We start from the raw sequence: 27589 nt of genomic DNA, 5'->3' as shown, positions 1-27589 counted from the left end.
CCAGTTCATCGCTAGTGGTGACTCCACTGACTGATAGGGCAAATTTGGCTTGTGGTGTCTGGAGGGATAGATAATCCTGAGGTCTTCTCCAGTGGAGCATATTCCCCTCACTGTACCCTGCTCAAACCAGGCACTCTCTGGATAGGACTCTTCTTCTTGTTGGCTACTAGTTGGGATCTGATTAGTATCCCAAGCAAGGGGACTCAATTCCATCGTAGTGCTAGTGTGTGCATCTTCAGTCTGGCTTGCTGGGTTCCTTCTGCTGCTCTAGCTGTCTCAGAAAAGGAGGGTTAAGCAGTGATTCCCACCCACCCACACTCTCCCAGGCAATGCCAGCTGCTGGTGTACCCAGGCCAGCATCAGAGCATTACTAGTGATGTTACAATGAAAGAGTAAGGTGAGTGGCTTTTCTCTCTGTCCCACCTTGTGTCTCTTCTCTTTGGGATGGGGGCTCTAGCTGTTTAAAGAGGAGCTCTCCCCCATGAAGGATGGGGTGAAGCTAGTTAATGACCTCGCACACCAGCTTGCTATCTCAGATGTGCATCTGTCCATGGAGAACTCCCGGGCTCTGGAGCAGATCAACACCCGATGGAAACAACTGCAGGTAGGAAGGGGCAATGTGGGGGCAAAGTAGGGAAGTTGGGTGCCTGTGAACAGTAGTTTGACATTATGCAGAAGGGGCTGTCAGAGTGCAACAAGGGTAACAGAGATCTGGGGTCATAGGTCTGAATGGGCCTTTTCTGAGAGAGACGGAGATAGCAGGCCATTGGGACAGGGAGGTGGTGAGTCTGCAGTGGGATTCTGGTGAACAGAAGCAACATGAGGGACAAGGCACAACGGAGGCTCATAGGGGCAGGTTCTCAGCTGGCGTAAATGGGTGCAGCTCAGGTGACTTCAGTGGAGCCATAGTGCGGATCTGGCCTGTGGGGACTGAGAATTAGCTAGGCGAGGGAGTGGGCAGGAGGGTTTGGTTGTTGGGGGATAGGAATCCAGGAAGGTGGTGGATGTGGGGGAGGGGTGGTGCATTGCAGTGCCATGTTAGTACATGTGCAATGCCTCCTGGCCTGTCTAAAAGCTGAAGTCCTGGGAAAGTTCACTTTTAAGTTCCAGTTTCCCCTTCTCCCAGGCCTCGGTTAATGAACGCCTGAAGCAGCTCCAGGATGCCCATCGGGACTTTGGACCAGGTTCCCAGCACTTCCTTTCCAGTACGTGAGCAGATCCTCCCAGTGTCCTCACCATCAGATACCCCCCGGGCCGGAGAAGCTCAGCACTGTGTCTATTGCTTTGTACAGATTCACACCTGCCTGCCTTTCTTACTGCCTTGGCCACACAAGATTTCCCCCAGAGACATATTCCCCTTGGTCTAGCTCTGCCAGGGCAACCCCAATAACCAGCTTGAAAGAGGCACTATCGAGTGGCAGTTCCTAAGTGACACATGGCATTACTCAAGGTTGATAGCACCATGACACCGGCGGGGTACAGGATTTAGGTGCTTGTCTATATGGGGACACTCAGGAAAAATACGACAAATCCAGTAAAGTGTGAAGTCATTTGGCATCAGTGAGAGTGCTTTAAACCCATGTGGATGCTCCTGTTTGGAAGTAAAGTGGTCTTTGATCCCTGAATCTTAACCCTCTCTGGAGACAAGCCCTTATGCAGGAGGCAGCTCTCCAGGCTATTATGATCCGTATTTGCTAACCACGTGTGCCAGTCAGGTGGAGTGGTGCCCCATTCAATGACACAGACATGGTGACATGAGCCTGAAGCAGCTCCCAGTTGGCACTTGGGGCTGTGCCAAACTCAGTAATCCTGTGACTCCACAGGGCTCGATGACAGATGGCAGCAAAAAGTCAGCTCCCATAGTCCACAGTGGTGGGTAGGGCGGTGAGAATGCGCCTGTTATTTTCCATTGTAAAGCAGGATGCTATTCTCACGTCACTGAGCTGGCTCTGTCAGGAGGCTGTCTTGGCACCATGGCGAACCCTGCAGTGGAAAGCACTTAGGACAGCATTTGCAAACCTGGGTATCTGATGTTAGGCTCCTACATAAAAATGGCTTGATTCTCTGTGGTGTTGAGCACCCACAGCTCCCAATGACATCATTGGGGTTAGTGGGTGCTCGGCTCCTCTGCAGAGCAGGTCACTTGGCCTGGGTGCCTGCACATGGATTTAGGAGCCAGGTTTAGAAGCACTGACCTTGGTACTGTACTTATAAAGTGCCCGTGTGGAGGTGAGCTGTTTGGTGGTGGTGCTGGAGGTGAAAGGGTTTCCTTTCCCCGGACAATGACTGGTGCTGCAGGCAACCAATGCAGTTATGGTAGGGCTCCTGTCCATTCTGATCTTTCTGCTCCAGAAAAACAGGCCTCTCCTGAACTGATGGAGATCTCTAATGAGAGTCAGAGAAGCAGGTGTCTCTTACACTGTAGCCCAGCCATTAGAGGGTAGCAACACACCCTCCAGCACCCAAATCCAGTGCAGTACACCCACTCGGTAGGCTGTGATCTCTCATCAGAGAGGAGTTTGACTGACAGGCACGTCTGTATCTGTCTCTTTTTGCAGCCTCTGTCCAGGTTCCCTGGGAACGAGCAATTTCACCCAATAAAGTGCCGTACTACATCAAGTAAGTGTACAGTCAGAGGCTGGAAGAGTGGCTGGTCTCTCTGTCTCACTTTCCGGGGCGCTCTGTCTGTCTTCCATCCCCTGTGTGACTTTCCCATTCATCTCCAATAAAACCTGCTTGGTCTTGATGGGGCAAAACACAAATTCTGTCCATTCCAGGATCTCATGCGGTGAGGTCACCGCCTTCCAATCACACCAGACACAGCCCAAGTGGTCCTTTCTCCCCTGGACACAGATCCTCCCTGGGCAGTCTCTGGTGTAAGTAGGAACCTAGGTGGGTCCCCACATTCAGCTGTGGTTGGGGCAAGAGATGTGTTCCCTTGCAGGATTCCCAGCTCTGGGGACTCTCATTAGGTTTTGCAGAGGGGACATTTGCAGATATTAGAGGGGAGTGTTTGTGTGTGGGGGGGGGGCGTAGTTTGGCAAGTGCTGTTTTTAGGAACCCCCTAATGGCTGTTAGCAGGCGTTGGGGCACTGGAGAGTAGTGGGTGCATGTTGTAGGAGGAAGGACTCTAGCAGTCAGCCCATAAGAGGTGGGGCTGGAGGCGAAATTAACAGTGATGTTAGAACAAACTCATCACACCTGATTCCACTGGGGTGGACCCCCTGCCACCAAAATGCACCCCTGCCTGTGTGCACTGGGAATCCCCTTGGTATTATCACTGCCCCTTCCTCCGCCCCCCAGAAGAGAGCATGTGGGATCTCTGTGCACCATTATGCTGAGATGGGAGGACGGGACCGTCAGGTGATGGGCAGAGGCCTGCAGGCATCTGCTGCCTGGTTTGGGACCAGAGGGAGCTCCGATCTGGGAAGTGCAGCACAGACTTTGGGGACCCTTTGCAATAAAAAGGGGGTAATGGCTGGCTGCAGCCGTTTGCCTGTTCACATGTCTGCCAGTTAATTTACAGGTTTAGTGATTTGGTTTCCTTCTTTTTTTTCAGCCACCAGGCTCAGACGACATGCTGGGACCACCCCAAGATGACCGAGTTATACCAAACGCTAGGTAAGAGCCACTCTAGGCACCTCCCTTGGGGACCCCACTGCATGAGCCCATGGAGAGCACTGATTCACACAGCCTCTCCTTTCCATGCCCTTTATATGACAGGACTCGGAGCAATCCCCCAGTGCACCCTGACAAGTGGCAAAACTCCCTCCGCTTAGCTCCCCTCAATATAATGGATCCAGAGTCTCGCAGAGACCTGGTGTGATTCTGTGCTGTCTTCTGTCACGCTCGCTCCTCCTCACCTTCTGTCCCTGACGGAGGATTGATCCTTTTGTTTGTTAGAATTGGCACAACATCCTTTGGCTTGGGTTCTGTGCTAATTCAAAGGACACTTTCCCCTGCAAAGTCTGTGACTGGTGAGTGCTCCTTTCCCTGCCGCTGAGAATGAAGATGCACAGGCCACAGTTATATTCAATTCTTTCATGTTGTTTTGCAGCCGATTTGAACAACATCAAATTCTCTGCGTATCGGACAGCCATGAAGCTGCGCCGTGTCCAGAAAGCTCTGCGGTGTGAGTACCAGACACCGTCCTTGCCTCTCCTGCCCTCCTGCTCTGGGGAGCCTTTCAGTGCTTACAAGGAGAGGTTGGAGTGCAGCAACTGATTGGGTTTGGGGTTGGTTCAATGAGACTGTCAACTCTCTCTGATCAAGTTCGACAATTATGTTAATGGTAGGGTCAGTCCTACCCTCACGTCAGAGCCCCTGGGATTCTTTTGGCTTTTCGGTCCCATTTTCCTCTGCTTTCACATCTTTTTTTCTGCTATGTTGCTGTGGAAGGCCAACACAAAGAGGTGAAACTGACTCGCTGGGCAGTGAGACGCTACACAAAGTGCTCTCCAATGGCCAGAGTAAACACACGGAAAAAAATAGTGAGACACTGCTTCCCTGTAATCTTTCAGTGACTGGGATCTTAGCTGTTACCTGTAACCACAGTAGGGGAAAGAATGCCAGACAGAAAGGTGGCTTTTAAATAGATGGTGGCTCTTTGATGATGTATTTTTGTAGTGTTTGGGACTGATGTCTTCAGAGAAGGTGTCCATACCTCTCCTCTTCATTCTGATCTGTAATGTTTCCTTTCCCTGTTCCCTGCTCCTCCAATCCCTCACTTCTCTGCCCCTGGCCTGCTCAGTGGACCTGGTGACTCTGGACACAGCCTTGGAAATCTTTAATGAGCACGAGCTACAGCCCAGCGATCGCGTGATGGACGTGGTGGAGGTCATCCACTGCCTGACTGCCCTCTATGAGCGGCTGGAGGAGGAGAGGGGCATTCTGGTCAACGTGCCGCTCTGCGTGGACATGAGTCTCAACTGGCTGCTCAACGTTTTTGATAGGTACCTGCTCTCAGCTTCCCTGACTCCTTTCAAAGCCATAAAGCTGGCGCTGCTGGAGCCGGCGCACTGCCTGGGCACTGCGTGGAGGGGAACCTCACTTCTGGAGCTCGGGTGGGTACAGCCAGGCCAGTGCTGCAAGGAAGCTCACACTGCCATGGGCTGGGGCCCCGCTGGCATAGGCAGGGCACTCCTGGGAAGAAGTTGGCATTGCAGTGGTCCAGCTGGCATTGCTGGGAGGAAGCTCATGCTGTTGAACTCCCAGCAGGCACTGACTGGGCTCTGTTAAGAAAACGACCTTCGCAGAACAGAGGGGCTCAGCGTTGTGCCTCTCTGTTTTTCAGCGGTCGCAGCGGGAAGATGCGAGTGCTGTCCTTCAAGACTGGCATGGCATGTCTGTGTGGCACAGAGGTGAAGGAGAAATTCCAGTGTGAGTCACCACCCAGGGTCCGTGGAATAACTAGGTCAGAGCAGGAGTGGGAGGCTTCCGGGCTTAGTGAAGTTTCTGAGCAAGGAGGCCTGCCTGATGGGAGCCTCCTACCATGACTAATCTCTGCATTACGACTCCCCCTCTTTCTCTGAATCCCATACCTCCTAGATTAGTAGGCTGGGACTACAATGCTGCAGTGCAAATATAGACACACTCGGGTGAACTCCTCAGCTCAGCTGTGGCAAAGGGTCAGTCTCAGGATCAAAGCTCCAAGCCTTGCTTCATCTCCGTCCTCTCGCTTCCCTTCCTCTTGCCCAAATAAAGCTGCATCCCCAGCCGTGGGGTGGGGGGTAGGCACGCACCTGTACAACTGTAGTGGGAGTTTCTTTGCTGTTGGTCTCTCACCCTTGTTCTCTTGATTGCTGTGGTGCTGGGCCATCTCCCGGCAGATCTCTTTGGCCAGGTGGCGAATCCCAGCGGTCTGTGTGACCAGCGGCACCTCAGTATCCTGCTGCATGAGGCCATTCAGGTTCCGCGCCAGTTGGGAGAGGTGGCGGCGTTTGGGGGCAGCAATGTGGAGCCCAGTGTCCGCAGCTGCTTCCGCTTTGTAAGTAACGTCAGTGGCAATGCATCCTTCTGCCTTTTCCCTTCCTGTGAGGGGTCCATCCAATGGGCAGGGAGGCAGTGGCAGCAGCTCTGGGAACGGCTCCGGGGGAGATCAGTGTCAGAGCTACCTCCTGTGACATACATGCCTTTTCTCAAGTGGGTATGGTACCAGCTCAGCAGGGAGAGGGACAGAGATGCGGGGATGGAACAGGAGCCACCCCGGGTATTGGCTAGCAGAGATCTCTGCCTCGCTTCGTGCTTGGAGCCATGATGGTGTTTCACAGCGTGATCTGCTCCTATCTCTCTCCTCTTTCCTTAGAGTAATGGGAAGCCTGTGATCGAGGTCGTCCAGTTCCTGGAATGGGCCAACCTGGAGCCACAGTCCATGGTGTGGCTGGCTGTCCTGCACAGAGTGACCATTGCTGAGCAGGTGAAGCACCAAACCAAGTGCTCTGTCTGCAAACAGTGTCCCATCAAAGGCTTCAGGTACGAAGAGCAACTGTGTGTGCAGTCCCTGCAGCCAGTTTAGGAGCAAGGGGAACTCTGCAGGAGCCAGTGATAGTGGGGTTACACTGGGATGAATCTCACCCAAGTGCTAGACAAACCCACTCCTGGCAGAGACCTCATCTCCCAGCCTCAGGGGAGAGTGGGTGAGGGTGGGGACCCTGTGTGGAATGGGACCTCAGCCCGGTCTCCTGGAGGCGGTCTGCTGGACCCTGGCTCAGGGTGGGTGTGACAGAAAGCTGACCCAGCTGTCAAGTTCGTGACCTCTGTGAAATGACTTGATAGATGTTTATCCCCTGGACGGAGACAATCACAAAGCACCAACTGCAGGTACTTATGGGACCCTTAGCTGGCTACCTCAGCAGGGAGACTGAGCTGCTTTCCCATGCCAGTAGGGCAGAGGCCTGTCAGCAGATCCGAGGGAAGCTTGCGCTGCCCAGGCCATGCCTGATGTGCGGATAGCAGCCGCCAACCCAGGGCCACAGTTACACCAAACATGTTAAAATAAAAAGGGTGTGCTGGGGCCATGGGGCTGGGGTGGGATCCCCACCCTCACCCACTCTCCCCTGAGGCTGGGAGATGAGGTCTCTGCCAGGAGCGGGTTTGTCTAGCACTTGGGCAGGCTGTGGCCATTCTGGAGGCGTTACTGGTGGGCCCCCACCAGCAGGGCAGGTCAACAGCTGGGACCTGTGCTGAAAAGGCCATTTGCCCTAGACTTGCAGTAGGTTTTAGATGTGACCTCTGACCTCCATGTCAATAATTTGGGCATTCATATCAGCAGTGCCTCAGACAGGTACTGCCACAAATATCAAATGGAGAGACCCTCTGTCCCTGCAGGAAGAGAGGGAAGGAGCTGGCTGGCTTCTGGGGACAGTGAATGGGTCAGCGCCTCTGAGTCGTGCTTTAGGTTCAGTGATGTACAAGAAAAACCAGAGCTGCCGTAATCTGTGAGGAGCACACGGTGTGAGCCAGACACACTACCGCAGAGCGGTCCCCTGCTGAGAGCCCCTGGGGGCGGGAGGCTTGGAGACAAAGCATCAAAGATTGGTGCCGTCTCCCTAACTGCACTTCATCTTCCCAGGTACCGCAGCCTGAAGCAGTTCAACGTGGATATCTGTCAGACCTGCTTCCTGACCGGACGAGCCAGCAAAGGGAACAAGCTCCACTATCCCATCATGGAGTACTATACCCCGGTACGGAGCTGGGGTGCCCGCTGTCGTGCTGGGAGAGCTGAGCACTCGCTGTCTCACGTGGCTAGGGAGCCAAGGGCAGCCAGCCTAGGGTATTGCAGGAAACTCTTCATTCAGTGCTGTACCCCCCTCCTGCTGCGGGTAGCCTTGTGCAGTGCCAGAAATGGCTTAGCCGATGTTTTGTTCAGCTCTGCCTGTGCGTGACGGAAGCTGCCTACACAAGTGCATTTTGCTGATTACAAAGCTGTCACGGTAAACACAGGCTCTGCCCCTCCAGCCCGTTCATGCAAAGTGCAGAGACAGTCCCCGATACTGTGCATGTTGGCATGGCCTTGCACTGTGATATGACAAGCCACACTCCTGATTCCATGTGCAGCTGTTTGCTCGTGCTCTTCCCTGCTCGTTGCACAATTCTTGCATGCATCTTTGGCCTGTGCTCTGGAAACTCTCCCCCTCTGCCCTGTTTGAGGCTGGGCTTGAGGGATTTCTTTCCTCTGGATGCCCCCACCCCTTACTCACTAAAGCCTCGCTGTGTCTGTTTCTCTGCAGACCACCTCTAGTGAGAACATGAGGGACTTTGCTACGACTCTAAAAAACAAGTTCCGGTCCAAGCAGTACTTCAGCAAGCATCCACAGAGAGGCTACCTGCCCGTCCAGTCTGTGCTGGAAGCTGACTTCAGTGAGACGTGAGTGCTACTGTCGCACCAACCAGTCCTGTCTGATACTCCTCCCCCGCCCCCCCAGATACACACAGATGGGGACCTGCCAGTTGCGGGGGGGGCAGAAATTCAAATGGAAATGATCCCACTGCAGGGATCAGAGGGTGAAGGTGGTTCAGGTTTCACTCTAGAGGCTGGATTGGTGTCTAGGCCTTGGAAGAAGACCTGGGATTCCCATCGCCCTCCCTTGATGGAGGGTTTGGTGGAGATGCTGCTTCCAGCTTCCTGTTTAACCTCACGGGAGTGATGCTTCTCCAAACTGTCCCTGGCACTTCTAGACCCAAATGGGACCGGGGTAGCGTCTCGTAGTCAGAGGTCAGAGTAAGGAACCACAGAGCCTCACTGACCTGTGTGTGTCTCTTCCAGACCAGCCTCCTCCCCAATGTTACCGCATGCCGATACCCACTCCCGGATCGAACACTTCGCCAGCAGGTACCACACGCCGGCCCAGTGAGGTCTCCTGTCCGCCTTGTGTGCAGCCTTCACTCTGCAATTTGCAGGGTGAAGTAACCCCAACAATCCAAGTGTCCCTACCTCCTCCACACACGCCTCTGCTGGGGCTTTCCAGGCGACACTGACTAAAATCACTTCACAGGCAGGGATCGTGGCTAAAATTGGCTCAGGTTAGTTCCAAAACATGGAGCCCTGGTCCTGGGAGGGGAAGAAGGGTAGTGACGCAGCTGCAGGGCCCCCCTTTGGAGTGGGATGCCCAGATGGGCTAATCTGGGCTGGGATGCGACCATTCTGTTTCTACGGAACCTTTATTTTCATTCATGAATTTTGTATTTAAAGAAGAGGCCTACTGAGCTGCCATGCTTCCCCTAAGAGACAAGCCAGACCACTGTCCAAGCCAGTTACACCCTCACCAACCCCCTTGGGGTTTTTGTTCCCAGCCAGCTGCCTCAGGTCGTCCCATGAGACTTCATGGGCCCCACTGCTGTAGCTTCCCAATCCATAAAGCATTGTTCCACCCAACACCCCTGTGAGACAGGGCAGTGCTATTGTCCCCATTACCCAATACCTGATGAGGACAGAGATGAGGGCCCTGATCCACACAGGTATTTAGGCTTCAGTTGCACTTAAATCAATGATTTAGAAGCATAAACACCTGTGTGGATCTGGGCCTAAGTGCCTAGGGCAAGGCCACACCGGGGCTCTGTGATGAAGCTGGGAATTGACCCTGGGTCTCCCAGACCAGTGCCCTAATACTGCCGCACCCTCCAGGTAGGATTGAAGTCCATATGCTACATGGAACAGCAGCTCGGTTGTGATGAGCCCTGGGTGGCCTCCACATGGAGGGCTCATCTCTCTCAGGACAATCTACCCATGTTTACAATTTTTTTCTATGAAGGACAAAAATGTTTAGAACAAAAAAAAGTGACAGGGACACTGGGGGCAGAACAGCTGAGAAGACGTCCAGTCTAGTCGTCTGCAGGAGACCTCAGGAACTGTGGTGTATAGAACATACAGACACATCCACTGGTTCTCCTGGGCACGTATGAACACAGTTTTGTTTCCCCAGGCTTGCGGAGATGGAAAGCCAGAACTGTTCCTTGTTTAATGACAGCTTGTCCCCAGACGATAGCCTGTGAGTTGATGCATCTCTCTATATTTTGAATGTATTTCTCTGCAAAGCTTGCATGGGGAGATATACTGAGGCTGGCTGTCTGGGGCATGTGAGAAGCTCCTCCTCTGTTATCTGTCCTGCCCTATCTGTGGTGCATAGTCACCCTCTGTACCCAGGAGTTCGATTCCCCTGCTCTAAGCAATACAGAACCAGCCTCTCTTGTACAAAAACCCCTCCCTACAGCTGTTCCTTCCACTCGCGCTCCCATCGCTAGAGTTCCCTCACCGATCTCCTCCTGGTGTTTTGTGACAGGGATGAGGATCAGTACCTGTTGCGTCACTCCAGCCCAATCACAGACAGAGAGCTGGTGTGCAGCCCAAAGGTCGAGGACAGCCTAAACACAGAGGATAAGGGGGAGCTGGAGAGAATCCTGGCCCACTTAGAGGATGAGAACAGGTATGTGTGTGGCCAAAAGCCATGGCTAGAAGGTGAGACTGGGGTTGGTTCAAAGGGGAAAGGAGCCAGAGAAACACTGTCTTAGCCGGCTCACCAAGGGCTGGACGAGCAGGCAGGAGTTCAGAGAGGAGCGATGGAAACAATTGCAGGGGCTGGGGGGAATGGGGATGGATACAGCACAATATGTCTAGCTTGACTGAGATGTGAGAACTGTCTGCAGGTGTTGGGAGGGGACGGGACACATCACAGAGCTGCATTGTTTAGCTCCAGTAAGTATAACTTGGAGTAATGGGGTGAAGTGGAGGAAGGGGACATGTAGGCTCACTAGTAATCAAACTTCTGGAGAGCAAGTGGTATTAAAGTGGCACAGTCTCCCGTGGGAAGTGGCAGGAGCCCTGTTATCTGAGACATCTAAAGCAAGACTGGAAAATATTCTGCAGGGAGCAGCTTTGTTCTGACCTAGGTACTAGCTGAACAAGCCATTGTAGGTCTCTTCTGTCTCCCATTTCTTTGATTTATCACCATTGCTGGGCAGCTATGGCCCAAGTACTGAGGAGCCGTCTGCCAGGTGCAGAGCTAGGTTCAGAGGGAGGCTTATTTCCCAGAGCTGAGCTGTTTGTTTCCCACAAGTTTAGTTCATTGCTGATGTGTTTAGGAAACTGTTGGGAACTGGTACAGAACGAGGGGCAGGTATCGACTTGGTGCCAGGCAGAGAATTCAGGGGATGCTGAATCCTGAGCCCTCAGACAAACGTGGTGGTAAGGAATCAGCCCAGTGGGGCTTTCTCGGTGGCAGGTTGTCCATCCTGTGCCCACAGTTCCTGCTGGGGGCCAGTTCAGGGATTCCAGTCTTCTCCCCAGAGCTGGTGGAGTCACTGCTTGGATCCTGACTGTCCCTTCTGCAGGATCCTCCAAAGAGAGCTGAGACGTCTGAAATGGCAGCACGATGAAGCAGTGGAGTCCCCCACTGTGGCAGAAGGGTCTCCGGAATCAGCCCAAGAGCCACACAATGATGAGCTCCTGGCTGAAGCAAGGATCCTTCGGCAACACAAGAGCCGCCTGGAGACCCGAATGCAGATCCTGGAGGACCATAACAAGCAGCTGGAATCCCAGCTGCATCGCCTCAGAGAGTTGCTACTGCAGGTACCTCACAGGGATCAGATGGAGAGCATGGTGCAGAGTCCAGTATCTGAGAGGGCTTTGGTATGATGGGGCTGGGAGAGGAGCTGCAATACTGCGGGCAGGGAGGCTGATGTGGGCGGCAGGTTCTGGTAATGGATGTGCAGAAGGTTGCAGGCCAACGACAAGGAAGGAGGAACGTGGAACCAGGGAGCATCAGAAAACTTTTTCATGATGTCTCCTTTCTCTTTCCAGCCACCGACTGATTTGGACGTCAATGGCTCTGCGGCCTCTTCCTTGGCTTCCTCGCCCCATCCGTCGGAGGGAAGTCAGCCCAGGGAGAAGGAGCACAACACCCCTGAAACCGAAGCTGCAGGTGAGGCTCTGGAGTTGGATGTTAGATCTCTTGTGCCCCTTGCCAGCCCCGGTCACCTGCCTGGGGCCTCATCCCCATTCCCTGTGACATGCCAAGATATGGGTGGGTCATTGTGCTACAAGAAAGGCCCATTCATCTGCTGATCAGAGTGGAGAGCTGGAGTGTCCAGTGCACTCAGTCGCTCTGCTGTCACCAGCCCGTCACCTTCCTGGTCTGCCCTGCTATGAAACACAGATCTTTGCTTTCTAGGTTCTCCAGCCGTCTGCTTTATGAGCAGCCGTGCACTGCCTAGCCCCATGAACAGGGCATCTGTCTGCAGTGCTGCCAGTCCCTGCCCTGTCTCCTGATCACACTGTCCTGCCTTGTGGATCTAGCCTACTTGGTATCAGTAAGGAGTTAAATCTCTGAAAAATGCCTATAATCACAGCTTTGCTTTTTCTCTACCCCTCCCCAGATGAGGTGGAGACGAGGGCACGGGATGTCAGTCTGTGTTTGGAGGACATCATGGAGAAACTGAGGAGTGCCTTCCCCAACTCCCAAGGTACTGGAGTAAAATCCCCTTCACTGGTTTCTTACTCCTCTCTAAAATGAGTGTCTTGCTTGGCTCAAATGAAGCCCTAGCCCTCGTTCAGCCAATCCTGCAACAATTGGGTCCCAGCAGTCACGCACTGCCAAAGAGCTGCTTGGACTTGTGGTGGCATAGATTTCTGGGAGGAGGAGAAGGAATTCCCCCTAACTGTGGAAAAGCTCTGCAACTGCTAAGAACTGCAGCCTTTGGCCCAGGAGAGTGCAACCAGACATAGGGGCAGCCTTCTGCCCTGGAGAGAGACATCAGTCACGGGAGCCCTGTGCTCCAGATGGTTTCCACTGCTGCTGAAAAGGAACATACCTGACTCCATCAGGTTCCTGGTATCGCTAAATCTGATCACCTTGAAAGAACTCCCCTCTCTCCATCCCAGCCTGGAGCCACTACCCATCACCCTAATGAGGCGGCAAAGACCAGACCCCTTCACATATCTGAAGAAATCACTCATGTCCTCCTAGATACTCAGAAAAAGCCGATTCTCAGCTGGGAATGTTTAGTAGCTGGTGTTACTCTGAATGGCCCACTCTCTTCTCACAACACCGGCATGGTCTTTGGATAGGGCTTGGGATTTAGCACCTCTAACACTGGGCTATTGCTTGAGCAATGCCTCTTTAATAGCTACTGGACATGGCTGCTCTTTTAATCTCGTGTTATAGCTCCATAATCCTTCATGTGAACCTCCTTTCCTGCTCCAGTACAACAGACCAGGGGTTCCTGTGTGTGTGCTGGGGAGAACTTTCTGGCGAATCTTCCTCCACTCAGTTTATTGATGTGATAGTTCTAACCAAGATGGCTTCCAAATTCCATCTCATGACCTCTTGACTTTTCTTTCAGGTGTGACCTCCCGTATCTAACACCTCCTGAGGGTAAGAGGCTTTGTCTAACCAGCTTCTTGGTTGCTTTCCTCCCACACCTCTCACCCTCTCACTCCTCCTGGGATGGGCTTCCCTCAGACCCTCTTGGGGGCACTCCAGTGGAATGGCCTCCATGAAGTCCACCAACGACACAAGATCTCAGGGGAACGGCTACTGGCCACGTGGGAATGTGACTGCAGGATCTGTGGAGTGCTGGCTGGAGCCATCCTGAATGAGGACCAGCCAGTTCCAACCCAAGTGTTCTGGGGTCTGGTTTTAAGGAACTCTATAAAGCATTCAAAAGAAACCCAGGAACTGAAACCCTGAGATGGTATTGAACATGACACACAGGCAGAGACTTCCCCCTCCCTCGCTGGTCACAAACTATCGCCCTCCTTGTAAGGAAAGGTAAGGTAAGGAAATCACCTACAGGGGATGGCAGAGCCCAGCCCAGCCTTGACTCACTTCAGCTGTGTGGGCTTCTTCTGCTCCCAGACAGCCTCCTGCTGGGCACCAGGCAGCCTAATGCTCCCGCAGCAACTGGACAGTAAACAGCCTCCGAGTATCTATTTTAATACCTTTTTAGTTAACTGCCAAAGGCTGCGAGTCTGACTAACTGAACTCTGTCAATTGCCTGGTACCCCGAGATCTCCAGGTCCAGGCTGGGGGTGCTTGCCTAGTGGGAACAGTGCAGGGAGGGCGAAAGGGGGAAGGGAGGAGTTAATAATACAGCTTCAGCCCAGCTAGTAGCCTTATCTGGAGAGGAGCTTTATAACAGAGAGCCTTAGCGTTTAATTTACCATATATATATATATATATATATATATATATATATATATATATATATATAAATGTACTTAAATACTATCATGGACTCACTCACGCATTAAATTCTAATACCTTGTTCAGTGATAATTTCCGCCTCACTCATTGGGTCTATTCTAGCATCTGCTTTTGAGAGGACAGTACCTTCTGTGCTATCATTTACTCTTACAACTCCCCATCAGAGGAATGGTTTGTGCTGCCCCTGGCCTAGAAACTCCCACTAGGTGATCTCAGTGCAGTGGGATTGACTAGTGGCACTAGGATGCGAATCCAGGGTTCATTTCCCTTCCGAGCTGTCTGTCACTGTAACACCGGGGTCAGGGCTGGAACAACCTCCCCTCCCATAGTTATAATAAGGGGCCCCAGCTCCTCCCAGGATGGAAAATTAAACTAAATAAAACAGGTGGCCCCGATCTATCAGCTGAATCCCGACACATTGGCAATGGGGGATTATCCCAGCAACAAAGACGTGTGTCTAGTGGGTTCTTCGTATTCATCTCTCCTGAGGCCGTTAGAGACTTTAGCTCTGGTCCCCTGGCTGCTCACCGACTTTGTTATGCCCATTTGGCAATTCCATCCCATGCGGCAGGCTCTCCTCCATTTCATAGAATCATAGAATATCAGGGTTGGAAGGGACCTCAGGAGGTCATCTAGTCCAACTCCCTGCTCAAAGCAGACCAATCCCCAATTAAATCATCCCAGCCAGGGCTTTGTCAAGCCTGACCTTAAAAACTTCTAAGGAAGGAGATTCCACCACCTCCCTAGATAACGCATTCCAGTGTTTTACCATTTCTACGTCTGGTAGGTAAATGTGCTCCTTTTCTTCTAGGGTGTTGCAAGAGAAATGGGCAGGCTCACATCTCTTGGTGACACTTATCCATTGTGATGTATCAGGACATGATGTTGTGAGGCTGTGGCACCGGCCAGAGCCATATCAGGAAGGAGATGGAGCTGTGCTCTGGTGAGCTCCATCATGCTTCTAAAAATCTCTCCCTCTTCATCTGGAGCTAGGGCCCCTAGACCATTTGCTGCAACCCAGGAAGCTGTTTGGTTTGGGAGCCCAGAGGGTACAACTGGGGTCTCTCCTTAAATGAGGGGACTATTTGGCATGGGGTGTGTGTGTGTGTGTGTGTACAAAACTTGTGTTGCAAGCATGCAGGATTGTGTTGTGTCTTGTAGCATAGCAACGTGTTCTCTGGAACACTTGGATCTGGAAGGCTCCAGAAAGTTGTCTGGGGCAAAGTGTTATGGTTGAGAAGACTGCAGAGCTGGGGGGCTGCAACATGTTCTCCAGTGGGGAAAGGTACCCTGGGAATGGGGTGGAATGTTCTATCTTGGCGGGGAGGGGCTGTGAGGTGCAAGGCAATAAGGTTGCAGTGTAATAGAGGCATAATAGGAAGTTTTATGAAGAACAGCGTGGAATGTCGTATGCAGACTGTGTGTGTTAGGGTTGCTACATTCTCCAAAGCTGATGACATTAGGCATATTATATGGGGAGCTCATCACAGAACTCCAGAGTCAAAATAACCTATGTTGTGGGGATCTGACTGCTGCAGCTGTGCATTGGAAAAGTTCTGGTTTGCTTTGCTCTTTACTCTTGTGTATTGAAGGTGCTGAGAAGACTGTGGTGTTAGGACTGCAGTAGCGTATTGTGGCCTGGTAGGGTGGCTGCAGTGGGGTGGGTATAAGGCGCTTCAGAGTGCTGTGTTAGGTTTGAGGGAGTGCTCTGGTGTCTTGGAGGTTCTGTGTGATACTGACTTTGTGGTGGTATATTGTGTAATGTTGTGGATCTTGTTTGGTGCAGCATGTTGTGGATTATGAGGCTTGCTGTAGTACACTGTACATTGTGCATAGGAGTTCCTGTGATCTGTGATGTTGTGTAGTAAAAGGTCCTGTGGATTTTGGTGTCTCTTCATAGCCCAGTGAATTGCTGTCCTGTGAGGTATATTGGAAGCACTGTAGATTGCTAGGATTGCTATAGTATGCTGTTTACTGGAGGCGCTGTGGATTGCAGTATTAAGCTTACTGTAGCATGTAGGGCAGTAGGATTAATGTGTATTGAGTAGCCAAATGTGGTGACTTGTCCTGTATTAGGGCAGCTGTAGAAGGCTGTGGATTGTGTGTGAGGAGCAACACAATGTTCTCTCAGTGCTGCCGCGATGGAAATTGCTGTGGCCCATTCTCTGCCAGGAATGTCGTCAGTGGGAGCACTGGAGCCACTCATGAGTGGGGATTGACCAGTCTAGTGGAGGAGCACGTGTCTCTGCAGAGAAAGTCTTGCAAGTTCTGTGTTTGGGACCAGTGCAGAAGGCTCAGGCTGGGTGATGCTGCCGGAAGCTGGGGAGAGCTCTCACGGATGGGACTGCCTGAGACACAGACCCTGACAAAGTGAGAGCACCCTGTGTAGTTGCTGTTCCCCAGAAGAATTGCTGCTGGCTTTGCCCTTGGGAATCTCACCAACCCACACCAGGCTCCGTGCTGGTCCCCCTGGCTCCAGTCCATCAGGGAGGAGCAGCTTTGGATTCATCCAGACCAAACTGTTGCACTTCTCCCTCTAGGTAGAGGTTAGGAGAAAAGTAGAGGAAACCGCAATTGCACCCTCTCTAGCCTAGTCAGGCCCTAAGGGAGAGGAGCAAGTCAGACAGGTGGTGTTCACCTCATCTGCTTTACCACCATGCTTCACAGGCACAAACCACTTAGCCCTAGTGCTAGGAGAGCCGGGAAGGGTTTGTTCCTACCATGGCCTGTGGCTTCCAAGGCTGCCTGCCACATGGAGACCCAGGCGGAGAGTCCTGCTGCAGTGATGATTGGAACCACCCGTTATCAGCTGTGGGATGGGGCAGGAGATGGCTCCCTCTGCTAGCAAACTGGAGAAGGGCTAGCAGGGATATCGTTTTGCCTGTGGAAGGGTGAGACTGGGAAGTGGCTAAGAATGAGAGAGAAAGGCAAGATTCGGGCAAAGGCACCTCTAAAAGCATGTTCAGGAGTCGTTGCTTTTCCCTGCATGAAATCTCCCTTCTGGGGAGCAGAGGCCAGGGCCTGCTCATCTCCCCAACTGGTTTCGAGCGGTGGCCGGCATGATCAGTGACAGAGCTTAAGGCCAGAAGGGACCACTACCTCCTGTTTATCACAAGCCACCAACACCCCAGCCCCCGCATACAAAACCCAGCAACTGGAATTAGGCCAAGTATCACAGGACACTAAACTATGACATGCCACAGGCAGAGGACAGAAGGACTGAGGTGCACCAGTGCCCGAGACCCCTGGACTATCAGGGAAATGATTAAACGAGACCCCCAGATAATCCTGGCAAGTGACCCATGCCCTCATGCTACAGAGGAAGATGGAAACACCCCAAAGGCACTGCCCATCTGAGCGCCTGGGTTAGTGTCTTAGTGTTCCATCTGAACACAAAATGATTGATAGTTATTGACAGTGCAATAAGCCCAGAGAGTGGGACCCCCTGCAGCTGAAGGGTCCCACTGCTTTACTAGACCCTCAACCCTGGGTGCTCCTTGGAGTCCCCTGTGCTCTGCCCTAGGTGAATACAAGTGTTCCTGGGCATTCCCCAGTCTCAGACCTATCTACAGCATTCTCCCTCTTCCCCTGCCCAGGCTTGGCTCCCCATCTCACGATGGCTCTGCGGCACTCCAGAGCTTTCTTTGCTGTGAGTGCTAATCTAGGCCCTGATTAAAACCACCTGATACACTAATGTAATTAGTGAGGTTTTTAGCTATAAAATGACAGGCCTCCATTTTCTCTTGTACCTCCTCTGAGCTCCTTCCCTTAATCACTGAGGCCTAGATCCTCAAAGGTATTTGGGCACCTAATTCCTATGTGTTGAGGCTCAGACCTGATTGCTTTGCCTTCTTTCACTTTGGAAAGGGTAGCTGTAGAGAATCAGAGATCTCTCCCTGAGCTAGCTCTGCACTGTAAGTAAATATACAGCCAAGGCCAACCGGCCGAACCTCTAGGACGTTTTCTTTATAAGCAAAGATTGTATTGTGCATAAGTGAGTTCAGGATTTCTGTTAAAGCTGGGAAGGGAACAAACTAGTTAACTCTGGGTACTGTTTGCTGTGGTGCTGTCCTCACTGGCTTCTCTCTATTTCTGCTTTAGAAAAAGAGAATAAATTTGTATTTATATTGATACTTTAGCTGGTGCTTTGGCCTTGTTATTTCTGTTGTTTCCCCTCCCTCTCTCCCTGGGAAGCTGCCATTCTGGGCTTCCCTGTCTGCATCCCACTGCTAAGTGCCAGAGTATGGAAAGCAACTTCCCTCAGGACTGGAGTATGTTACTGCACAATCATCCATCCCCTCCTTTCTCTGCTCCCTTTATTGCAAGAACCTGGCAAAGGATGCTCGGATGAGTGACCCACTACTCAGATTCTTGTGGGTGGCTATGGTCCTACTCCAGACCAAATTTGCTAAGCTTACAAGTGATGGTTTTCCTCTTTGCCAGTGCCACAAACTCACCCTGGAATCTGGAAGCAGAGCTCGCTTCTTCTTTGGCTCATGCATCATTGCCAGGACTAATGGCTCAGCAATGGGAACTTCATTAACAATTCTGTATATGAAATGAGGCCAGACCAGAATCCAGCTCCCTCTCCCAGGGCACTGCTGGCTCTGCAGATGTGAATGTTGTCATTAGCAGCAAGTAGTTAAGAGTCTGGATACACAAAGGGGCCACTACATAAAGGAGGTGCCTGTTTTTCCAGGCTCTTCTCTGATTGTAGCTCAACTCTGTTCATGCATCCGCTGAAGTGAGCTGTAGCTCACAAAAGCTTGTGCTCAAATAAATTTGTTAGTCTCTAAGGTGCCATAGGTCCTCCTTTTCTTTTTGCGGATACAGACTAACAGGCTGCTACTCTGAAATCTGTTGACAAAATCTGCTCAATTTTTAAAAATAGCTAAAACCCATGGCTCCAGTTGTAAAGTCCCACGTTCCTAGCTTAGACGATTTTTCTTTGCCTGTTGTGTGGAAGAAGCTTACAAACAGGGGATCCCAAGTGCACGAGACAGGAAACCCTGGAAAGAGAGTTCTCCTCCTCCTGCCAAACCCTCTCTATCTCTCCACTCCAAAACACACTTTGGGCACTAGTGACTCCAGGATGGTATTATTTGTTTTACCTAGCCTTCTACTCTTTCAGCCAGGAAACTGGCTTTTCAGTTGCCTTTAGCCTAACAGGTCCAGGCATATTGTCCTGAGAATCTCAACGCTCTTTACAAGCACTCCTGATTATGCCTCAACACCCCAAATGAGGGAATTAAGGCATAGATGAGCTGAAGGGCTTGCCCAAGGTCAGAGACTGGCTGACAGAACTCCTGGATTCTAGTCCTAGCGCTAACTCCCAGCCTATCCCTCCCTCCCTCCCGCTTAATTTATAAGGGGCAGAAGCCAGGTCTCTGCTACTAATGGTGGAACAGCATGAGCTCTCAGCAGGCCTGGTTGTACTTCTACAGGGGCCTCCCCTGTTCCCTTCCCCAAGCCCCCTCCCATGGTCAGTTCAGTCACAGCATTTGGGAGCCCCCTCCCACCATATGAAAAAGGGGGAGCTGAACTGGGTCCTGACCTGCTGGTGCTGAACTCCAGTGCAGACGGAGCTCTGGGCAGATCAGAGGCCTATAGACACTAATAACTTCCCCATCCTGCTTCCCACTCTGAATCCAGCCTCTGGTCCCATGGATTACACCAGTAAATGAGGATAATTTCCCCCCTTCTTGCCTGCTGCTCCCTATACACTCCTCCCCCACAACTCTGCCCTAAAGGCAAAGTGAAAACAGTGAGCTCCACCCCTTTCAGACAGGTTTCAGAGTGGTAGCCGTGTTAGTCTGTATCAGCAAAAGAATGAGGAGTCCTTGTGGCACCTTAGAGACTAACACATTTATCTGAGCACAAGCTTTGGTGGGCTAAAACCCACTTCATCGGATACATGCAGTGGAAAATACAGTAGGAAGATAGATATATATATACACACACACACACACACAGAGAACATGAAACAATGGGTATTGCCATACCAACTATAACGAGAGTGATCAGTCAAGAATTATAACATTCAAAAACCAGTCAGAGAACACTTCAATCTCCCTGATCACTCAGTTACAGACCTAAAAGTCGCAATAATACAACAAAAAAACTTCAGAAACAGACTCCCATGAGAAACTGCTGAATTGGAATTAATTTGCAAACTGGACACCATTAAATTAGGCTTGAATAAAGACTGGGAGTGGATGGGTCATTACACAAAGTAAAACTATTTCCCCATGCTTATCTCCCCCTCCCCCCCCACCGTTACTCAAACCTTCTTCTCAACTGTTGGAAATGGGCCATCCTGATTATCACTACAAAAGGTTTTTTTTCTCCTGCTGATAATAGCTCACCTTAACTGATCACTCTCGTTATAGTTGGTATGGCAACCCATATTGTTTCATGTTCTCTGTGTGTGTGTGTGTATATATATCTTCCTACTGAATTTTCCACTGCATGAATCTGATGAAGTGGGTTTAGCCCACAAAAGCTTATGCTCAAATAAATGTGTTAGTCTTTAAGGTGCCACAAGTACTCCTGTTCTTTTTTCCCTTTCAGACAGTGAGCTCTGGGGGGCAGATGGCCTTGCTCCTGTCTGTGTTTTAATAAATAACCCCCTCCTGGGGCTGGTTGGGAGGCTGGGACAAAGGGGAGATCCATGCAGGGAAAGTAAAGCTTTTCAGGGGCCAGCAGTGTTCTTGGTCTCCGGAGCAGCCTGGGAGCCTGCTGGCTCAGAGATACCAATCATAGCCGGGAAAGAATCCTGCCAGAGCCTTGCCAGGAACACACTTTATTTCTCAGGGAGCAAGCTCAGCAGCAGGAAGCATTACAGGGGTTAGCACTGCTGACTCAGCACAGGGTGAGCACAGGCTCGAACACGGAGCACAGGGCAGGCTGGGAGAGCAGGTGCATGAGGCGTCGGGCCGATTCATGAAGCAGAAGGTCGAAGATGAAGTTGGCAGCCTTGGCTCCTGCACTTTTGATTGAGGTTACGTGGTCAGATCCCGGTTGCATTGGTGGCTCAGCAGTGACAGGGTTTGGGAGGAAGCCTGCACCATACAGATGGCAAAGAGCTCCAGCCAATGCCCAGTCACCTTTCACTGAGCCAGGGCTCTTCGTTCAGGCCAGAGTCTAACTACTCACAGAGCAGCCCAGCTGGACCTGCTAGTCCCCCACATCTCAGCCTGGCCCTGGGCCCCCTGTATAGCACTTCCCTCCCTGGGCTCTCTGCTGTCCTGCACTACACTGATAGTGGCTGGGACCCTTTGCCCACCTCTCTTTGCCTGCCTAGGCAGCCCTCGTGAGCAGCAGCATTGTCCCTCAGCGCTGACCTCCCTCCAGTGTGTTAGCAAGGAAGCAACTTGTACTTCTCAACATTCATCTCAAAGCAGCCTGCTGTTCTCTGCCCCAGGCCCAACCCCTTCCCCGGAGCTCTACCCTGCTGCTTTCGTGCTGGAGCATCCTTCTGCTCTCCCTCCCCATTCTTCATCTGCCTCTGAGCTCCTTTCTCTGGCTCCTGCCCCATGACTCTCCCTGGCATTCTCTTCTCCAAGGCCTCTCTCTAGTGGTCCCTTCTGGCCTTGAATGCTATGAGACCCTGCCGCACAATCACCTTGGCTTGTTCTTTCCGTCTCTCCTCTGGAAAATCCTTCTCCAAGGCCTGTCTCCTCTGTCCCCAAGTTTCCTTGGCCTCTCCCTGCTCCATCAACCCCAGAATTCCCTTGGTCTGTTCCTTCCCCTGGCTCTTCCCTCTCTGCTTTTATGTTCCCTTCTCCCGATCCTGTCTCCTCCATCCTGCCATCGACCCCAGAATTCCCTTGGTCTGGTCCTTTCCCTGGCTCTTCCCTCTCTGCTCTGGCACTCTCTTCCCCAAGTCCTGTTTCTGCCCCAGACTCTCCCAGGCCTTGTTCCCTCTTTGCCTGTGTGTTCTCTTCTCCAAGTCCTGTCTCTCTGGTACCCGCCTCTGCTCCAGAAATCCCTTGGTCTTGTTCTTCCTCCTTGGCTGTGGAGCTCTCTGTTCCCAGTCCTGTCTCCTCTCTATCTTTCCCAGAATCTCCTCCCTCCTGCCTGCCAACTCCAGCATTCCTGTCTCCTCCCCACTGTCCCTTCCCTTCTGTTGCCCCTTTGAGCTGAGGCTGCTGGAAGAGGCCCTGGTATCTCTGCCGATCTTCCACACGTTTTTCTCTCATCCTCTCCCCCAACAGCCTCAGCTCTTTCTTCACAGCTGCTGCCAGTGACGGGTCCAGTTGAGCCACCCTCAGGAAGTCTTCTCGCGCCGCCTCCTCATTCCAGACAGCGGCATGGGCCTTTGCGCGCTTGAAGTAAGCCTTCACGTTCTCTGTCAAGTGCAGAGAAGCATGGGGTTATTTCCTTTCCTCTCTCACCCTATTGGCCATCACGTGCCACTGTCCTGCCTGCAGAAGAGGGCCACAGGAGCCACCTGCTGCAGGTGCTGAGTGTCCCAAAGGGGCTGTACCAGAGCAAAGATCTAGGCCCCGCTCCCTCCTACAGTAATCGCAGCAGGGCATTGTAGTACTACACCGCTCTACAGCTTGGCTCCCATTGAATTCACTGCCACGCAGTAGAATTCCAATGTAGGAACTGCCAGAGCACCCATTTAGTCCTGTGTCAGTGTCTGGCCAGTACAGCTGCTTCCCAGGAAGGTGCAAGAAAGCTCGGAGGGGACAAATAAAGCATAGCTTGCCCACTGGGGGGCGTTTCTTAGTAGCCCCTGTCAACCGCCAGTTTGCTCATGGCCTGAAGCGTGAAGGTTTCATAGCCTAACTGGAGATGTTCTCATCGTCCAAGTCTGGCTTCTGTAATCTTACTAAGCTCTGGGCCTGCGGATCTAGTGGCAGTGAGTGGCACAGGATGTTACACCTGCTGTGACAATATTCCCTTTCCAGGACAGAGTTCTCACAAGGGGAAAGCAGCAGATGAGAGAGATTGGAAAACACCCAGTGACCAACTCAAACTCTCAGCCAGAGTGAAGGCTACCAGCCTATTCCTGAATCTGCCACTCTGCACTAGCATGTCCGCTTGCATCACTGACTCTGCCTTCTATGGACCTAGTTCAAGCTGTGCTCCGGCTGGGTTTGAATTCCATGGAAAGCAATACTCCTCCAGTTAGCAGGTCCGCCCCTGAAACGCTTTCTGGACGTAAATGTAAGTGCTGGAGGAAGGGAGCAGAAGCCATCGAAGGGAGCAGCTGAAAACAAACTCTCAGGGGACTGGCAGCAGGGAGGAAGCCCCTGTGTGACAGGAGCGCTGGGTGCAGAGTCTCATGAGAACAAGAGCCCCTCTCTGGGAGCCTAGTGGAAGGTTGGACAGGCCAGTGGGGCGATTACCATTGTTCTTCTGGAGGAGGTCGGTGGTGTGCTCTAAGACCTCATAGTACTCCCCCAGCTCCAGCTGACACTGGCAGTAATTCAGCACAAGGGGCGTGATGAGTTTCTCCAGGCTCAACCAGTCTTCAGCCCAGGGCTTCTCCTGTTCACAAAACCAGCAACGTGCAGCGTGAAAACACTAGACCCCTCTGCCTGGGCAGAGAACTCTCAAAGGGACAGAGCACCTGTAGCCAGGAAAGAGACAGAGTGCGTCCTGTGGGGGCTTTGCAGGCAAGCTGTGGTAAATGGAGGGCAGTAGCTACCCTTGAAGTGAAACAGTCAGCATGGAGCGTGCTTGCTGGGAGCACCCCAGTGCATGCATGACCTTCAGCCATCTGGCTGAGTATGCCGTTCAAAGAGCCGCTGTTGGAGCTCTCTGGCTCCCCTCCTTGCTGGAGGCCACAGCCCAGAAGTGGCCTTTCCCAGCTACTTGCTTTCATTTAGTTTGCAGGACTTTGTACCCTGAAAACATCACCGCGAAGGCCTAGGAGTGCAAGTTCTCCCAGCCGCAGGGATCCCCGGTGCGAGCACAGCGACAGGCAGGTGTGACTGTTGTCATCTTAAGAATCATATTGGCTGCTGATGGGGGGCACTGCAGCCAGCTCCCTGCTGCATGCCAGGCCTGTGCAGACGGTACGGGCTCAGCAGAGGAGGGAAGTGGTGCTAGGCATGACGTAACAATGCTGTGGGGTTGGGCACAAGAAGCCAGAGCAGGAGGTGGCTGTCCCTGCTCCAGCTGAGTGCTGACCCGCCGCCCAACCCAGCCCCCCCCCCCCCGCCCCATTTGCGGTGTCCAGCGGGCGGGGTGGCTCTCACCTTGGCCTGGATGTTCCGCAGGCAGATGACTGCTTCCTGATACTTCACCGCTGCTTCCTGGTACCTCTTGAGCAGGACCAGCCGGTTGCCCTCACTGTGCAACACGGGCACTGCCGACAGCTTCTCCTCTTTGTTCATGGCCCAGGTGTCCCGTTTATAGGACGAGGGATCGTCCACCTGGTGTGTGTGGGCAGGGAACAGACCTTCACACTGCTGGCCATGTACGCTCCTCAGACCACACCCAGGAGAGCTGGGCCCAGGGCTCCCCTCTGCCCCAGAGGGACTACCAGCCCAGGCTGTGCCACGCTGAGCATTGCCACTTAGAACAGGCTGCTGTGGTCTGTCCTGACTCTGCTCTCGCTCACCCCAATTGCCTTTCCTCCCCCGGCCCGGGCCTTACTTTGAAAAGCTCCATGATGAAGATGAGAGGCTGGGGGGCCCTCTGCAGCTCATCCAGGTCCGCATAGCCCGTGCTGTGGTAGTCGAACATGTTCCCCATCCCACAGCGGTGCTTCTGCCCCTCCAAGGGGTCCTTGCCCTCCGCAATCCTCCTCATGCCCTTGGAGACCAGCGCGTACATGCCTGTGTGCTGAAACATGGGGGGTGGGGGGGAGGCGGCACCTTGGTTCAAGCACATGTACAAAACATTCCCCCTAGCCTGGAGGCCAGTGAGAGCAGATGCGGTGAGATGGTAATAGGAGGCACTTGCTCTCAGCAGGGAGGAAGTGGGGTTAAACCCCCTGCTTAAGGCCTGGGACCTGGCATCTGGGTTAGGTATTCAGACAGCAGGGCCAGGAATACTGTAAAAGCAGCCGCCTGCTACAGCAGAAATAAATGGCTCCTCTCCCTACAGGGCTGAGCTGGGGCTTTTCAGTCTGTCCTAGAGTTAGAACCTGCACCCACTAAACCTCAGGAATAAAAGGACTTGGTGAGGGAAGACATGCTGCTGGACTGAGCAGCCCAGTGCTCCAGCTCCCAGTGGGGGCAGGACGTGTGTGTATGCCAGCGCCCGAGCGATCCTGCCCAGAATGTACCTGTGGGCTGTGCACACGTCTAAGTGTTGGTACCTGTGTGTGTTTTGGTGTCAACGCGTTGAGCATGCAGAGTGTGTGTGTGTGTGTCTGTCTGTCTGTCTGTCAGTCAGTGTCTGAAATCTCGGTGTTCCCAGCCAGAGGGGGTGTCACTCACAATAGCATCACACCAGAACTCCGCCACTTCTCCGATCCTCATGGAGGTTAGCAAGGTCTCCCACACCTCAATTTTGAACAGCTTCCCCACGATGATCTCCATGGGGATGCCAGCCTGCCGACTGTCGTCTATCACCGTGCGCTCAAAGTCGTCTTTTAGCGTCTGAAAGTGGAACGTGAGCTGCACCAAAGAGAGACAAGTGCAGAGTGGGTCAGCTGCAAGCGTGACAGTGTGGGATCAGGTCGCTGGAGTAGTAAGTAGCCTTCTCTCCCTCCCCTCTCCACCCTGAATCTTGGCTCCATCCCACCCTTGGGTCACTGAGAAGGGGTGACCATGACCCCAGCTTAGTGTTAGTTCACTCAGCTGCTCTCATGGGGTGAAGGGATAGGCCTCAGAGTAACTCCACCATCTGCTGTTTATTCATATTATATACAGCTGCTCTCTGCCAATACCCCTTTTTAACCCCACTCAAATAGGGCTCCAGTAGAGTGAACTTCCTCACAGCAGTGCCCTGCAAATATAGCATGCAAACTTCATAGCAGGGTTATTGCAAGCGAACCACAAAGAAACCCTTAGGTCCCACTGCTAGAGGCTTAGAACGCTGGCTATATGTACACACACACAAATGGCACCACATTACTCCCATTATCTGCTCCCTACATATATCCCTTAGCTGTGGATGTCACTGGCAAGCGCCTTTGTTTCTTCTGTCTGCTGTGCTAATGTGGCTCCAGGAGCCTGAGCTGGATTACAGCGTACAAAGCTGTCAGCTGGATTCCGGTGGCAGAACCTATTAGTGCTGTCGATGAAGGAGGCAGACAGAACACAGCTGGAATCTCAACGCCTGCAGCTCTGGCAGTTAAAAAAACCTGCCACCAGGTAAACTCAGCTAATTTGATCTGGACTCAATGAGAAAAGAAATCAGCTGTTTTTATTTTTAGAGTCACTTCTGACTATGGGTGCTTTTAAAGGAGACACACATGCACAGAGGATTTCAGTAATAAGGGCTCTGAGTCACCATCTACAGCCGGAGAGCCTGGGAGGCAGCTGCTGGGGAACCCAATACTGGCTGTCATTCGAGGGCATGGGCTAACATCTGACCTGCTCTATCCCTGCTCAGCCAGTTTGAGATGCTTGTTGCGAGTAGTTACCTTGCTCCCATCTTTGAATTGCGGCAGCTCCCCACGGCCTCCATGTAAAATCTTTTTCTTGACTCCTTCCACGTTAAGCAGGTACATTTCATCCATGCTGAAGCTGTTGGTAGATCTCCCTCCTCCCCTCTTCGGTTGCTGGTCACACCCACTGTTGTTCTCTCTCTTCCTGGACCTGAGTGTTTCTTGTCCGTTGGGATGAGTTTTCTTCCTCCTGTGGCTCATCTAACAGTCTTTAGCTACTGCATCCTGGCTTAAAGCTGCCCACCCTGAATGAGGCGGAGACTGCACTGCCCCCTGAAGCCTTTTCTCCCTGGACTTCCCCTCGGTGGAGTTCTGCCCTTCAGGAGCAGAGAGAACTGTGCTGTATGGTAACCACCTTAAAGAGCCAGAGTGGCCCTGTTGTCTGCTATACTTCCTTACCCCTCTGTCTTCCCCTGTGGTACAGAAGACCCTCCCACCCAACACTCTGTGATGCATTCTGACAACTGCTGACTGGACTGCCTTTCTAATCCCCTGCCAGGTTAATCTAGGATTGGTCTCCCTAATCTACCGGGGATTAGAGAAAGCTCCCACCTCACAAGGGCTCTACCCAGTATGGGGTGGGAATCCCCCATACTGACAGCACAGTAGCAGCTTCCCACTTTTCCCTTGGGAGGGTCCCTCTTGTACCTAGCTCGCTCTCTGAGTGAGGAGGCAAGGCTGCAGTACCCACCACATTTACATTGACAAGCTCTAGGGAGCTCTGCTGCCATCAGTCTCCAGCTGGCAAAGGGACAGTGCCAGTCACAGCACAACTCTGAGGAAATGAGCATTACAGGACAGAGCAGGGTTGGAA

At 52.4% G+C, this 27589-nt stretch overlaps 2 protein-coding genes across 5 annotated transcripts in view; one reads left to right on the top strand and one right to left on the bottom strand.

Moving 5' to 3' along the window:
* DRP2 (dystrophin related protein 2) overlaps window positions 1-18251 on the top strand; it is a 52418-nt gene extending 34167 nt beyond the window's left edge. For 2 of the 4 annotated variants that reach the window (XM_074964414.1, XM_074964413.1), the window contains 17 exons: window positions 458-604; window positions 1127-1205; window positions 2559-2619; window positions 3560-3621; window positions 4058-4132; window positions 4751-4952; window positions 5294-5379; window positions 5829-5986; window positions 6305-6471; window positions 7571-7682; window positions 8229-8365; window positions 8765-8830; window positions 9921-9986; window positions 10278-10421; window positions 11326-11563; window positions 11795-11915; window positions 12370-12506. In XM_074964414.1, the coding sequence (XP_074820515.1) occupies window positions 458-604; window positions 1127-1205; window positions 2559-2619; window positions 3560-3621; window positions 4058-4132; window positions 4751-4952; window positions 5294-5379; window positions 5829-5986; window positions 6305-6471; window positions 7571-7682; window positions 8229-8365; window positions 8765-8830; window positions 9921-9986; window positions 10278-10421; window positions 11326-11563; window positions 11795-11915; window positions 12370-12506 (2058 nt within the window). Of the gene's footprint in view, window positions 1-457; window positions 605-1126; window positions 1206-2558; window positions 2620-3559; window positions 3622-4057; window positions 4133-4750; window positions 4953-5293; window positions 5380-5828; window positions 5987-6304; window positions 6472-7570; window positions 7683-8228; window positions 8366-8764; window positions 8831-9920; window positions 9987-10277; window positions 10422-11325; window positions 11564-11794; window positions 11916-12369; window positions 12507-13335; window positions 14123-15009 lie in introns of those variants that run through there. The other 2 variants (XR_012641040.1, XM_074964415.1) reach the window with 2 other exon arrangements.
* Window positions 18252-21014: 2763 nt separating this feature from the next.
* Window positions 21015-27432, bottom strand: LOC141993552 (aryl-hydrocarbon-interacting protein-like 1). Its single transcript, XM_074963101.1, has 6 exons — window positions 26752-27432; window positions 25601-25780; window positions 24813-25001; window positions 24413-24589; window positions 23558-23699; window positions 21015-22548 (listed from the first exon to the last, which is right to left on the bottom strand). The coding sequence occupies exons 1-6, from the start codon at window positions 26974-26976 to the stop codon at window positions 21644-21646; spliced, it is 1818 nt and encodes a 605-aa protein (XP_074819202.1). The 5' UTR covers window positions 26977-27432; the 3' UTR covers window positions 21015-21643.
* Between the last annotated feature and the right edge of the window lie 157 nt (window positions 27433-27589).

This window comes from Natator depressus, chromosome 9, assembly GCF_965152275.1.
Source record: "Natator depressus isolate rNatDep1 chromosome 9, rNatDep2.hap1, whole genome shotgun sequence".
NCBI classification, from domain to species: Eukaryota; Metazoa; Chordata; order Testudines; family Cheloniidae; genus Natator; species Natator depressus.
Note: the sequence above shows the minus strand (reverse complement) of the source record. Positions and strands in the feature narration are given on the sequence as shown.

What these genes read in the sequence shown, in the direction of transcription:
- LOC141993552 (XM_074963101.1), bottom strand. Translation starts at nt 26,976, where the DNA reads ATGAGCCACAGGAGGAAGAAAACTCATCCCAACGGACAAGAAACACTC. An exon ending in TCATCATGGAGCTTTTCAAA is followed by an intron (nt 24,590 to 24,812) that starts GTAAGGCCCGGG and finishes CACACACACCAG; the next exon opens with GTGGACGATCCCTCGTCCTA. An exon ending in CCTCCTCCAGAAGAACAATG is followed by an intron (nt 22,549 to 23,557) that starts GTAATCGCCCCA and finishes TGCACTTGACAG; the next exon opens with AGAACGTGAAGGCTTACTTC.